The 14,980-nt window shown below is 38.2% G+C and overlaps 1 protein-coding gene across 1 annotated transcript in view; it reads left to right on the top strand.

Annotated features, from left to right (window-relative positions):
• The window catches only part of plod2 (procollagen-lysine, 2-oxoglutarate 5-dioxygenase 2), a 32,009-nt gene extending 18,586 nt beyond the window's left edge, over positions 1-13,423 (top strand). The window contains exons 12-21 of the mRNA XM_073830312.1: positions 755-859; positions 3,388-3,513; positions 3,765-3,906; positions 5,516-5,578; positions 7,659-7,772; positions 8,020-8,085; positions 10,346-10,450; positions 10,729-10,875; positions 11,761-11,886; positions 11,986-13,423. Coding sequence (XP_073686413.1) covers positions 755-859; positions 3,388-3,513; positions 3,765-3,906; positions 5,516-5,578; positions 7,659-7,772; positions 8,020-8,085; positions 10,346-10,450; positions 10,729-10,875; positions 11,761-11,886; positions 11,986-12,141 — 1,150 coding nt within the window. The 3' untranslated portion in view covers positions 12,142-13,423. The remainder of the gene's footprint in view (positions 1-754; positions 860-3,387; positions 3,514-3,764; positions 3,907-5,515; positions 5,579-7,658; positions 7,773-8,019; positions 8,086-10,345; positions 10,451-10,728; positions 10,876-11,760; positions 11,887-11,985) is intronic.
• The last annotated feature ends 1,557 nt before the right edge of the window (positions 13,424-14,980 follow it).

Raw genomic sequence — 14,980 nt, 5'->3', positions numbered from 1 at the left:
CTATCACAATGTCAAATCAAGTGTAATCTGCAAACACTTGACTTTTCTAAGCTATTTTTACAATTACTTTTAACTAGCTGGTTCTAATAGCAACTTGAACAAACCCCTAACCCCACATATTAAATTTCAGTATGTGACTTGTTGGATTGTTGATGAGCATAGACAGGCATAAATACATGACCTCCATAAGCTTTTAGTGAATGTATGGAGTCATATATTATTAAGTTTTTTAGGACTACTCTACAGGATGTGCAGTAGACATACTGACTCTTTTAGCTGGTCCCAGTGCTGTTTACTTACTGCATGTCTGTGTTTGGCATCAGTGGCCGTTGACATGGTGATATTACTGAAGTTGTTTGTCTTAATTACTTGGTCCAGAAAATGCTGGTTTGCATAAGACGTCAGAGCAGACTTCAGAGCAGACTAGAGTATCTTGGTTTCAGACACCTTCCATTGTGCTTTAGAGTGAAGCCTTCTAGGAATATTAAATAAATACACAAATAATGATATTTAAAATCACATAATCACAGGATGATACTCAGAGGAACATCATATTGCTTAGATATTGTTCTTTCATCTAAGGGCACTTGAAGTATCAACTTGGTCTTAGATGTTTGTCTACAAGACGTTATTGGAAAGAAGGGCTCATATGAAGCTCAGCAAAATTCTTTCAATTCAATCTTACTGCTGTTCAAGAGAAACAACATTGCCCTGAATTTTGCTAATAGTAATAATGACATTTGTTTTCTTAAAGGGACTTGTGCCGAAAGGATCAATCTTGTGATTATTACTTCAGCATTGATGCAGATGTGATGCTTACCAACCGACAGACCCTAAAACTCCTCATCGAGCAAAACAGGTAGTTTTCCCCTTTCATTTCAATGCTCTGGAATCTTCCACAGTACCTGTTTTGTCTGAGGGAATGGACTTGAATCCCTCATGTGCTAAAACCACAGGAACATTACAGCCGACTGAATGCAAATCCCTCACGGTTTAAAAATACGCACGAGTGGCATCCTGTTTTCCCATGGTGCATAGAAACAGTCTGCTCTATATCGCATGAACTCTTGTAATGCTGCTTGCCTTTAAATAAAAACAAAAACAAAGCTGAACTCAGTCACGTTTAACGTGACAACCTTAAGCACTCTTTCGCATGACTATGGAGGAAGCCCTTTTCAGATATTTTAGGAAGGCTTGGGAACTCTTTCTCCTGTGCCTCTGGCTTGTGGAGTGAAATCGTAACTGGTAGCTGTAGAAATGTGGAATTTTACTTGCTTGCTTTCACATTGTTGACCAACACTGTAATTTCCACTAATGTGTTTTGAATGACATGTTTACCTCAGTAAAGTGATATTCTGTGTGCTTGTTGAGTTTAAGGTCACAATAGAGTTGAAGGGCTTGACTGTGTTACTCCAGGGTCACTCTCACGATTATAGGAAGAATATTGTATAAAACTGCTCTCATGTGTTTGGATAAAAGGATGCCTTCTTCACAGCCTCACACAAGTATATGTTCTTGGATGAATTACGTTAACCACTTACATGCTATAAACTTAAAACCAACATGCTATATTGTCATCCATCCATCCATCCCGTCTATTCTCCAAACCGACTATCCTTTGTAGTATCACAGAGATGCTGAGTCTTTCCCAGCATCTCAGGTCACAGTCAGGGAACATCCTGGATGGATGATCAGTTCATTAATGGCTTACACACAGACAGACACACACACACACACACACACACACACACACACACACACACACACACACACACACATGTTGGGTTTACATGTTTTATGGGGACATTCCATAGGCGTAATGGTTTTTATACTGTACAAACCGTACTTTCTATCGCCCTACACCTAAACCTAGCCCTCACAGGAGATTGTGCACACTTTTACTTCATCAAAAAAACTCATTGTGCATGATTTATAAGCCTGTTTCCTCATGGGGACCTAAGAAATGTCCCCACAAGGTCAAAATCTACTGGTATTACTATCCTTGTGGGGACATTTGGTCCCCACAACGTGATGAATACCAGGTACACACACACACACACACACACACACACACACACACACACATGTTGGGTTTACATGTTTTATGGGGACATTCCATAGGCGTAATGGTTTTTATACTGTACAAACCGTACTTTCTATCGCCCTACACCTACCCTACACCTAAACCTAGCCCTCACAGGAGATTGTGCACACTTTTACTTCATCAAAAAAACTCATTGTGCATGATTTATAAGCCTGTTTCCTCATGGGGACCTAAGAAATGTCCCCACAAGGTCAAAATCTACAGGTATTCCTATCCTTGTGGGGACATTTGGTCCCCACAACGTGATGAATACCAGGTACACACACACACACACACACACACACACACACTTCTAAAAATAGAAGAACCATTTTTGGTTCCACAAAGAACCATTCAGTCAAAGGTTCTTTAAAGAACCATCTCTTTCTTACCTTTCTATAATCTGGAGAACCTTCTTTTCCCACAAAAAGGTTCTTCAGATGTTTAAGGTTCTTTATGGAACCCTTTAGACAAAAAAGGTTCTTCTATGGCATCGTGAAGAACCTTTATTTTTAAGAGTGTACAGGCAATTTATTATGACCAATTTGCCTATGCTGCTTGTCTTTGGATTGTGAGGGAAACCAGAGCACCCATAGGAACAAAGGAGAACATGCAAACTCACACATACAAATTTTCCATCAAGGCAATTCGAGTGCTAGTTTGGATCCAAAGCCTAGTTTCAAATCAGTTCTTTGTCTTCCGACACCCAAAGTACCAGCTTGGAACCAGGAAAAGTGGTTTGTAAGTAGCACCAAAACATTGCTGGTCTAGAAGTAAGTTGCTCTTGCTGTGCTTTGGTGTCTTGTGATGGTTGGTCTGTGCAGCGCCGATGCATCTCGAGCAAGCCTGTTGTGTTTAGTGCTGCCATACAAGAGTTGCTGGGAAAGATGCGATGTATTCAGTGACTTAAGACGTGACTCATGGGGGCTCATGGAAAAGCAAACCGGTTCATAGGCTTGCCAGTTAAACCAACTCTGAACCAGCAATAGCACTAACTTTGACCTAGCACCTAGTTCCTGCTGGTGGAAAAGGGGCCACAGAATGGTGTTCTGGATCAAACTAGTCAAGAAGGTCTTTTTGGCACCATGCCACCCTATAGTGTCATCCTAGAAACTTAATTCTGTACAAAACTACAGCAAATCTGAATCGGTTTCATGTATCATTTGTTTTTGTTTTTCTCTGTAATTTTAGGGTCTTCTTGTGGTGGCAAGAAAGCAGTGTTATTTCTTGCGTAGTAGGTCTATCATAATATATTTATGAACTGTTGCAGATTTCTGTGCTGATTTTTTCTTTTTCCATCTCAGAAAAATAATTGGCCCTCTTGTCACTCGTCATGGAAAATTGTGGTCCAACTTTTGGGGAGCCCTGAGTCTGGATGGTTATTATGCGAGATCTGAGGACTACATTGACATTGTGCAAGGAAAGCGTGTGTGAGTGTCTTGGAAGTTTTGATCCAGAAATGACTAAGATCTGATATTTCACTATATAATCATGTTGGAACATTAAAAAAATCACATTTATCCTTCTCTGATGCAAAATAGTACTCTATTCAAACTCAGATTACTTTGTTCATCAGGACATGTCTCTAACAGTCTATTTTAACACATTATTAAAATAACTATATAATACCAAACATTGTTACTAATTTTAGATATTATTTTGTCTTTCCTTGTGTAAATAGTGGTGTGTGGAATATCCCCTTCATGGCCCACATCTACCTCATAAAGGGCCAGACTCTGCGGAATGAGCTCAAAGAGAGGAATGTCTTTGTCTTGGAAAGATTGGACCCTGACATGGCTATGTGCAGGAATGCCAGAGAATTGGTATGACCGCTGGAACACAAAGCTGTACAATTATAGTAATTATAGTATTTTATCTAGATCAGCAACAATCGTAGCATTCATCTTATCATAGGGTTTTAATTATTTAGGTGTGCAGTGTCATTTATTATAATCTATTGCTGTGTAATTAATGTTTAAAATTAATGTAAATTAATGTATATATATACTGTATGTATGATAACTATAGTTTTTGTATTTAATATTAGTTTTTATGTTAAGCTCCATCATCAGCATTTATGGCATGCTGTTTATTAATCATGAAACAACACTTATAATATATACTTGATGTTTTAAAAGTATAGTCACAAAATGTCTTGGATTCTGTTGATAGAGCTGAAGTTAGAGTAAGGGAGGAATGTAAGATGGTAGATATGGAAGCCTTTTTCCGCCACTATATGAAAAAAATATAATTGTGACTTTTCGCAACACTCACAATTCAGATATTTTTCTCAGAATTGTGTGATGTAAAATTGCAATTCTGACTTTTTTCTCAAGATTGTGAGATACAAACTCAAATTGCGAGAATTAAAATCAGAATGGCAAGATATATACTCACAGTTCTGACTTTTTTTTCTCACAATTGCATGATGTAAACTTACAATTCTGACTTTTTTTATCAGAATTGTGAGATATAAACTCGCAATTGTAAGTTATAAGTCAGAATTGCAAGATACAAACTCACAATATTGACTTTTGAGATGATATCTTGCAATTGTGACTTCTTTCCTCAGAATTGTAAGATATAAATTTGTAATTGTGAGTTATAAAGTCTAATTCTGAAGGGGAAAAAATAAAATTTTCTTATCTCACAAGACTTTATTTCTTAGAATTACGAGTTTGTATAACAGAAGTCTGACTTGTAACTCACAAATGCAAGCTTATATCACACAATTTTAAGAAAACAAAAGAGAAAAAAAATAAAACAATTTTGAGATAAAAGTTGAAATTATCTTTTACATATTTTTTTATTCAGTGGCAGAAATGGCATCTATAAGTAGATCATCAAGTAATTCACCTCTTAAAACAGCAATTGTTCTGTATTAGTTTGCATATGAAAATTTAGCCTGATTTCTCAATGCTTTGTAACATCTGCTGCAACTCTGTGACCAAGATGAACTGGCAAGTATTCAAAGTATATCAGTGTGCTATTGTGAAGGCATGGCATCTCTGTTAATTCATGGCAGCCTCTGTGATGCATTCAAAGTGTTCTTTGCCCACCATCCTTTCCATCTCTCCATTCTTCACATCCATCGGGTGACCTTGAACCCATGGGAATGTCTGGCTGTGTGCTTTTCACCCAACCTTAAACAACCTACACCACTAATAACTAACTATGATGTTTTTCTGACTAAAATACTTCCTGTCTACAGCTAACTGCTTAGGACACCTAACGGCAGCGCATTGCTCTTTTCTGAGCAGAAAATTAACTAAAGGCAGCATCTCTACTGTTCTGGTAGAGTTTATTACTGTACATGTGCTATGTCCATATCTTCCCTAATATTCTCATTTCATAGTCTTTCTCTCTCTCTTTGTATCTTACTTTGTTTATGTCTCATTATATAATTTACATGGTGCTTTTCCTTCGTTTTAGACAGTACAGAGAGAAAGAGAATCTCCTTCTCCGGAATCATTCCATATGCTCAGACCCCCACAGGTTCCTCTTGTTTTGATTATTCTAACATGTATAATTTAAGATTCAAATGCTTTAAAGCATCACTTTTCCAAATGGTTAGAAAGTGATATTCTGACCAAACTAAATTAATAAATGTAGTAATAAATGCAGATTTTGGAAGGATTAGGTATACTAACATCTAATATTGCTTGTTTGGGATTCATTGCAGTATGTGTAATCTCAAGATCACAAGCATTGTTGCCAAAACATGTAATCCCAGAAGACTGGGTGAACTGATTTTGCGATGAATTATTATTCATGTGGAAAACCCTGGTTCCCTGAGGACAGGGAACGAGACGCTGCGTCCTGGTGGACACTTTGACTGGTTCTGAACATGCAATAGAACAACAACAATGAATTTGACATTGGCCGGCGCCAGCCCATGACGTCATTAACAAGGCGCCTAACAGTATAAAACGGGCGCCTGTGAATACATCAACCATCTTTTTGTCTGATGGAGACGTAAGCGGGGCCCGAAGCATGGCTACGAGACGCAGTGTCTCGTTCCCTGTCCTCAGGGAACCAGGGTTACATACGTAACCTTAGACGTTCCCTTCTGGAGGGAACTCTACGCTGCGTCCTGGTGGACACTTTGGGAACGTCTATACAAACGCTGCCATGCTTAGGGATAAGTGATCAACTGACTGATTGATGAGCCAAGAAGGAACATCACCCCTGCTTCCAGCAAAAATCGCTTGGGCCAGTGCCTGAGCTCAACCTCACAGGTCAGCTCAGAGCTTCGATCGTCATAGCTAGCTCGGCTACCCTAGCACGGAACTCAGGAGTGGAGGCCTTCTACACTAACCGCTACAGAAGGTAATGAAGCTTACTACTAAGACTTCATACTAAGCGGAGTTCAGAAGAGCGGAGGCTTCAGCAAAATCACTGTCTAGATGAGAGGAAGCCTGGCAACACTCTGTGCTAGCAAAAAAACAACTCTAAGAGTGGAGGTCTCATGACCTAGCTACACTCACTTTTTTTCTCTGAAGACAAAAAGATGGTTGATGTATTCACAGGCGCCCGTTTTATACTGTTAGGCGCCTTGTTAATGACGTCATGGGCTGGCGCCGGCCAATGTCAAGTTCATTGTCGTTGTTCTATTGCATGTTCAGAACCGGTCACGCTGAAGGCAGTTCCCAAAGTGTCCACCAGGACGCAGTGTAGAGTTCCCTCCGGAAGGGAACCATAAATCCCCATTTTATGCTCAATGTGGTTGTTTCATGGTTTTTCTATTCCATAAATTTATGTGCATGTGTTAGTAGACATTTAAATATTTAATTTAAAATTATGGCCATTTTAGAACACATCTTGCACTGACAGATGTGTTCAGCTAACAAGCAGAACCCTTTGGAAAAGTGATGCTATTAAGTTTGATAAGCTACATCTGCTTTTTTTCTAACGGGGTAAACATTGGACAAAGCACCAGATATTATATATATACACTGACCTATGAAATTCTACACAGTGGTGGAAAGGCCAATGAAGGGTCTTATAGATTTCCTGCATTATAGTTTTCCCTGCAGTAACATCTATATCCAAGAGCAAGCCCCTTTCAACCACACTAGTAGCAGTAACTTACCCTCACTACCTCCATGACTTATCTCAGTCTAGGTATTTATGTAGCAATTGTTACATTTGTATGTTTGCATTGGATTCAACAATTAGGCTAATATGCTTGAAATTGGTACAAGACATGTTTTGGTAAAGCCTAGACTGACAATAAGTCTGGATCTTCCCACACTTAGATGCAAAAAAAAAAAAACAACCTTGTCCCTGCTTCTAGTATAGTAAACAGGAATGTTGATTCCTGGAGTTGCACTTTTCCCAGCACTTCCCAGTGTTCCTGTTCAATTCCCTCTCACAGCCCTTCCCAACATCTGTCCTACATTGTTATTGATTACACATTATCAGAGATTATGCTGCTTATTTGTGATTTGTTTTCATCGTTGATTTTAAATTATTTGCATGATGTGGTTTGTTTATTGCTCATTTTACATTGGTAAATGTATTTACATTTAACATTATTTATAGTATCTAACTACCTTTTCTTTGTCCGCCACAGGGACTTTTCATGTATGTTACAAATCGTCATGAGTTTGGAAGGCTTATTTCGACTGCCAACTATAACACATCTCGTCATAACAATGACCTTTGGCAAATATTTGAAAACCCATTGGTGAGTGACTAGATGATTTGTGATCAAATGTTTTCTGTATACAAAGTGTCTGCTACAATACAAAAACATTGAGAACCAGAAGTGTTCATTAAGGGCTACATTTGTCAGCAATAATAAAGTGGAGTGCTGACAGGGTAAACATAAGTCTATTTTGACCTCTATCGAGGTTTTTTCAGAAGAGCTAATCACTGTTTGTAGTGCAGGTCAGTCAATGGGCTAAAGTACTAATCTTGTTTCTTTTTCACAGGACTGGAGAGAGAAATACATCCATGCCAACTACACCCGAATTTTCACTGACAACATCTTGGAGCAGGTGAACAAACATTTACATTTATTTATTTAACAGATGCCATTCAGGTAAAGTAGAACAGATCATTCCACCATGGAGGTTTAATAAAAGTTCAGGAAAGGTTCACTCACTTGTAGAATAAGGAGATTTGCAAAAGTGGATGTAGGTAGGAGGGTGCAAATGCAGAACTAGTGGTTGTTCTATACCTCTCTACACTCTTAAAAATAAAGGTGATTCTCGATGCCATAGAAGAATCCTTTTTGTCTAAATGGTTGCATAAAGAACCTTTAACATCTGAAGAACCTTTCCGTTTCACAAAAGGTTCTTTGTGGCAAATAAGGTTCTTCATATTATAAAAAGGTAAGCAAGAAATAGTTATTTAAAGAACCTTTGACTGAATGGTTCTGTGTTGAACCAAAAATGGTTCTTCTATGGCATCTTTTGAAGAACCTTTTGAAGCACCTTTATTTTTAAGAGTGTAGGGGTTCTTAACTCTGGCCCTCAAGGTCCACTTTTCTGCAGAGTTTAGCTCCAACCTTGATCAAACTTCCTACCTGTTACTTTCTAGTGATCCTGAAGACCTTGAATAGCTTTGTTCAGGTGTGTTCGATTAGCACTGGAGCTAAACAGGAAAGTGGACCTCGAGGGCCAGTGTTGAGAAACCCAACTCTATACTCTCGGTCTGATTAAAGACCAAATGAACAACCACATTTTTTTTTTAAATTAGCAGAAGTTTAATGATCACTGCAGTTTTCCAGAGTCTAGAGATGACTAGACAAGGAGCTGTACAGATTGCTCAGATAGAAACCAGATAGAACCTGATGATCTCCTGGAGAAAGTACAGTGCAAATCTACATAACTAGGCAGCCTTTGCAATGGTTTGTAAAGCCAAAATGATCATCAATGTTTCGTTGACAGGCTTTGCTGAACGTTGTTGCTGGGCTTGCCAGAAGACAACGAGCTCTGTCTGTGCTAGGTTAAGTTGAGACGTTGAGTTGAGAGTTAATGGTCTTTTAACTAGGCCAAGATGTCTACCACGCAAGCCGAGATTCAGCCAGCCAAAGGCAAGAAAGAGAAGTAGAACCATGTGTTGTTGGCACAGAAGTAGGAAAATCCATGGGTCCATGATGGGTCCAAGAATTTTTGTGTACTTTGAGAAAAAGAGGAGGCTAATCAATGATCCTTAAGTCACCACTGTGGTCACTTGATGAAGTTAAGATACAGTTTAATTCCATGATACCATAAAGCAGATGTCTTCAACCCTGCTCCTGGAGAGGTACTATTCTGCAGATTTAAGCTCCAACTCAATCACATCTGAACCAGCTAATCAAGGTGTTCAGGGTTGTTTGATAATTACAGGCAGGTGTGTTGGAGCAGGGCTGGAACTGAAGTCTGCAGAACGGTAGCTTTCCAGGAGCAGTCATCAATGAAGCCACAATTAACTTAGGCTTACGATGCTTTCGAGAAATGCAGCCCAGGATGGTAGCTCTCCAGGAGCAGGGTTGGAGATTCCATTCTGTTGGTAAAGTTTGCATATTTTGAGACTATAAATTTGCAGATCCTCCAATAAACCAGAGATGCGTTTCCCAAAGCAACTATGGTTGCAAGTTCCGTCGTTATCAACATGAAGTCCAATGGAACTTGTGACCATAGTCTTTTAATGACACTTTTGGGATACACACCCTAGGACAGGAACTCTCTAGGAGCATGGCTGGAGATCCCTGTCCTAAAGAATCTACATGGGAGGCAGGATTCAAACCAGCAGTTTCCAAGATGCTAATTGTTGAGAAGGTTAATTGAAGGATCCATTGATTTACAGTCTCAGAAGACACAAACTAGTTCAACAGAATTAGAAGAAATGATCTGGAGGCTTCAAGGCAGCATCATCATTAATCATCATTAAATATAAGTCCATGTACATTGTTAATAAAGTTACATTCACAGAAAATAATTGTAATTTAGTTTTATATCACAATTTAGACTATTCTTTATCGTCTCTCTGATCCCTACATTGGCTGTTTTTGCTACTCTAACTTTTAGACTTCTATATGCAAATTACTTCTGTTATGATTGTCAGATAAATATTAAAGTAAAGGGGGGTATGGTTTTCCATGATGTCAACTTTGAAAAGAAAGGCATTTGTTCTTTCCATAACACTCTCATCAATGTTTGCATGAGTTTAAATTGTTTAGAGTGAAAATCTGTTATGCTGGAATAGCTCATGCTGAGTGTTAAGGGCGAAAGTTGACCTGATGATACTAAGCACCTGTTTATGTTTCTGCAGCCATGCCCAGATGTTTTCTGGTTCCCTGTGCTCTCGGAGAAAGCCTGTGATGAGCTAGTGGACGAGATGGAAAATTATGGTTCATGGTCTGGTGGAAACCACGAGGTCAGATAAACCCGCCGGCCTTAAAACAGTCTGCACACTTTGTACAGAGATCGCCCATGAATGAAAATTACTCTAAAGATGTGTAAATCCAAAAAAGGAAATAGTTTTTTATTCGAAATGGACAAAAATGTGTAAAAATGTAGTCAATTACATATTATTACCATGGGAAGTTACCTTTTAGTAGACTATACACAGTAGCACGATTGCTGATAACATTTAAGTTAGGTTAGGTTTTTATCATTTGCTGTTTGCCCATTCATTATGTTTTCTCGTTACAGGACAAGCGTATCACTGGAGGCTATGAGAGTGTTCCGACAGATGACATTCATATGAAACAGATCGATTTCGATAAGGAATGGCTGCACTTTATCAGAGAATTCATCTCTCCTGTCACTCTCAAGGTCTTCTCTGGCTATTACACCAAGGTGAGCCAGTCTGGGCCTGGACCAAGTCATAATGAGCTGTTATATCAGAATGTCTGACTGTGTTAGGGAATTTCTCTATTCTACCTTAACCTCATCTTTTTATAAGACATTTTGTTCCTTAATGTTTGCCAGGGTGAAACTCATGAATCCTGTAAAGAACGTAGTTATATTTCACCTCTAAATCAGAATATTTTAAGGGTCATTACAACCACTAAGAGAGGTGTATGAGGAAATTAGTTGCAGATTTTAAGTTCATCCATTAAATCTGTTTGATTCAACTCATGGCTTTACATACTACTCAAAGGCAATCAGTGAATCACTGAGCTGCTGATTATTATAAGTAGGGCATTTTATATAATTTGCACAATTTGAAGTCATTTTTTTTTATTTTGTCAGCCACCAGGATCTTTTTTAGTACATTACCCATCTGTTTGATTTCTGAAGGCTTATTACAACAGCCAACCAAAACACAGCTTGCTAGATGAGCTTTGTTTGGTTTTTGGTTGATGTGACTCATGGAATGAGTCAAGTCATCTTTTTCTCTGTAATTTTCAACTTTCCCTCTCGTGCTGTTCTTCTTAACAGTCTGTCCACTGTTAACTGGAGCCCTGTTAGTTCTCTGGTTGATTTGACTCATGGAATGTGAACTCTGGTTGGTACCGTGAGTCTGAGTTCTTTGTGGGTCATCCATTAAAGAGATAGGAGACCCAAAAAATAAATGATAGTTACATGATAGTGTTATGTTAGGAACAAAATAGCCATTTTAACTATGATCTATCACTGTATGGAAAACCTGAAAGTTCTTCACCAACTGTTTGTTCCACAGAAGAAAAGGTTGCACAAAATTTTGGGTTTGGATTGTGTCTCACATCTTTTTTCTTTCAGGGCTATGCCGTTATGAACTTTGTGGTGAAGTACACTCCAAACAGACAATCCTATCTAAGACCACATCACGATTCCTCAACATTCACCATTAATATTGCTCTCAACAACAAGGGCTTAGATTTCCAGGTAAGCTGATACACTGGCCATGTGTTTCCTAAAACAGGTTTTGAATACATTGTAGAATCACATATAGTTAAACTTATGACCCATTTCCTTCTATTTCAGGGTGGAGGTTGTCGATTTCACAGATATAATTGCTCCATAGAGTCTCCTAGAAAAGGATGGAGCTTCATGCATCCAGGTAGACTCACTCATCTTCACGAAGGACTACCTACGACCAATGGCACACGCTACATAGCGGTGTCTTTCGTAGATCCTTAGACTCCCATATAGTTCTAGTAGTTCTACACTAGGAATTTACTAGCCTGTATATGTTTGTGTAGTGACAGCTGTTTGTCTGTTTTTACTGATTTATTCATGGTTTATGTGTTGTGTGACTGTTTGTATTTGCTGTCTTTTGAAACATTTACTACTGTCGAGAAAATGCTGTTTAACAGAAGTGTAATAAAGTCGACGGAAGCACACACACGCATACACATACACATACACATACACGTACACACTCTGGCAGACTTTAATACATAAAAACATTGTTTCATTACTCAAAATTATGAGAAATTTGACCATAATTTTTCAACTTGGGCAAAAAAGAAATCAGGCGAGGTCACTCTTCATTTAAACAACTTTGGCTCAGGACGTTTAGCATTAGCATTAAATTCCCTAAATTTAATTAAATTTACTAGTTTGGAAACTGTAATTTTGTTATGATGTGCATTTAAGTGATTCTCATTGGAAGACATTTTCTTATTTTTAACATTCCAACAAAATACAGAAAGGTTTTCAGTGCCATTGCAACAAAATTAAGAGCAAAAGATGTACGTTGTCTTAGTACTTGTGCTTTATCATTGCATTTCAATCATTCTGGTGTTACTGCGGAGAATGATGCAAACATTGTGCAAGCCTGTTACTTAGTATTATTTTTGGCAAACATTAGGGGTATTCTTCCTCAACAGCACATTAAATGTTTAAAAACTCAATAGTGTCATAAACATTTAGAGTTACACCTTTTATGATTAATTAATTTCATTGGGATTCTCTAACTGACAAATCCCCAACCCAATGTGCACTCAGCTGCTCTAAGCTCATAAATGCAAAAGGAAGTTGGTAAAAAGGAAGGTGAGCTCAAAGTACTGTAAAAAATCTGGATTTCTATAAATCTCAGAGCTGTTAGTGACAATGAAATAACATATGACTTCAGTGGTTTTTCCATGTAGCAGCTGACCATGTTTTTAAAAGACATGAAGGTAATTACTAGGGTTGCGTGATATGAAACTATGAATATGCTGTCAACAAAATAAGTATAATTTTGTATGTTTGCACAACAAGAAACGGCAGGATTTAAAATTAATCCTAGTTGAATTGAAGTTTTTTCAAAGTTTTGCTGAAGGTGTTTTTTTTATACTGTAAAATACAAGGTAAATATGCCTTATTATCTGAACTGAAAAATGTCTCAGAGATGTCAAATGTTTTACTTTCTCTTGTTCCTTACAAATGTCTCAGCCAGGTCAGTCTCTTAACTTATTTGAAACTGTTGAAATAATAAAATATGTTTTTAAAGAGAAAAGGCTTTTTATATTCTGTTAATAACAAATGTGTTGTTCTGAAAAAAAGACAGATCAAGACTGGGAGCAGTCTAACTGTTAAAAGTGTAAATGCAGTGCAGCTTTATAAAATTAAAAACACTCTCTTGAATCATTCACATTCCGTTTGTCATACTAATGGAACATAGTACTGTACATGTGTGAACACTAATATGCCCATCACATTACACTTGGCTTGTCAAATGGCTAAGTCTTCTTGGAATCAGTCAGCACAGCTAAGAACTTAGTGTTGATAGAGTGAACATGTAAACAAGAAGCAGATTGACGCAATCTATGTTACATGGTCAGTGACACATACTTGAACTCGTCTTTTACTGAGATTGATGAGATGTTGGAATTTTGGCACAATTAAAGTAATGTACGGGGGAGTTGAAACTGTAGTTCTTCCTATGCAGCTGGGTCATTTAACTGGAATCAACGATGATACTCACATTTGGGACTGCTAAATCTTAAAGGATTAATTAACTTCAAGAAGAATAATTTCCTGATCATTTAATCACCCTCATGTCATCCAAGGTGTTCATGTATTTCTTTCTTCAGGTTTCTAGGAAAAACATTCCAGGATTTTTCTCCATATAGCAGACTTCAGTGTGACCCGACGGGTTGAAACTCCAAATTGCAGTTTCAATGCAGCTTCAAACGGGCTCTACACAATCGCAGCTGAGGAATAATGGTTGAGAAAACAATTGGTCATTTTCTAAAAAAATAAATAAATAATAAAAATGCATATACTTTTTAGCCACAAATGCTGATCTTGCACTAGCTCAACACATTATAGCTCACATTTCAGAAACCATTTTAGTAAATCTTCTCTTTAGAAATGAAACTTGGATATATTATATTGTAGTCAATGTGCAGCTTGTATAGCAGTATAGATTTATTGTCCCCTGAAAATTACTCAACATACAGCCATTATTGTCAAAATAGCTGGCAACAAAAGTGAGTACACCCTAAGGTAACTTGTCCAAAGTGTCAATATATTGTGCACCATTGTTATCTGGCACTGCCTTAATCATCCTGGGCATGGAATTGACCAGCGCTGCACAGGTTGCTACTGAGATCCTATTCCACTCTTCATGGAGCTGCTGGACATTAGACACATGGTGCTTCTCCACCTTATGCTTGAGGATGCCCCACAGGTGCTTAATAGGGTTTAGGTCTGAAGACATACTTGGCCACCCCATCACCTTCAGCTTCCTCAGCAAGGCAGTTGTCATCTTGGTGGTGTGTTTGGGATCGTTATTGTGTTGGAAAACTGTCGTTTGGCCTAGTTTCTGGAGGGAAGGCATCAATATCTGCTTCAGAATGTACAGTATATAATGGAATCCATGTTTCCCTCAATGAACTGCAACTCCACAGGACATGGTTCCAGTAATTCATGCTCTTGGACAGGTTGTCTTCAGCAAACTGTTTGCAGGCTTTCTTGTAAGCTAGCTTCAGATGAGGCTTCTTTCTGGGACAACGCCCATGCAAACCGACTTTTTGCAGTGTGAGGCATA

The sequence above is a fragment of the Garra rufa genome, chromosome 24 (genome assembly GCF_049309525.1).
Source record: "Garra rufa chromosome 24, GarRuf1.0, whole genome shotgun sequence".
Taxonomy (NCBI): domain Eukaryota; kingdom Metazoa; phylum Chordata; class Actinopteri; order Cypriniformes; family Cyprinidae; genus Garra; species Garra rufa.
Note: the sequence above shows the minus strand (reverse complement) of the source record. Positions and strands in the feature narration are given on the sequence as shown.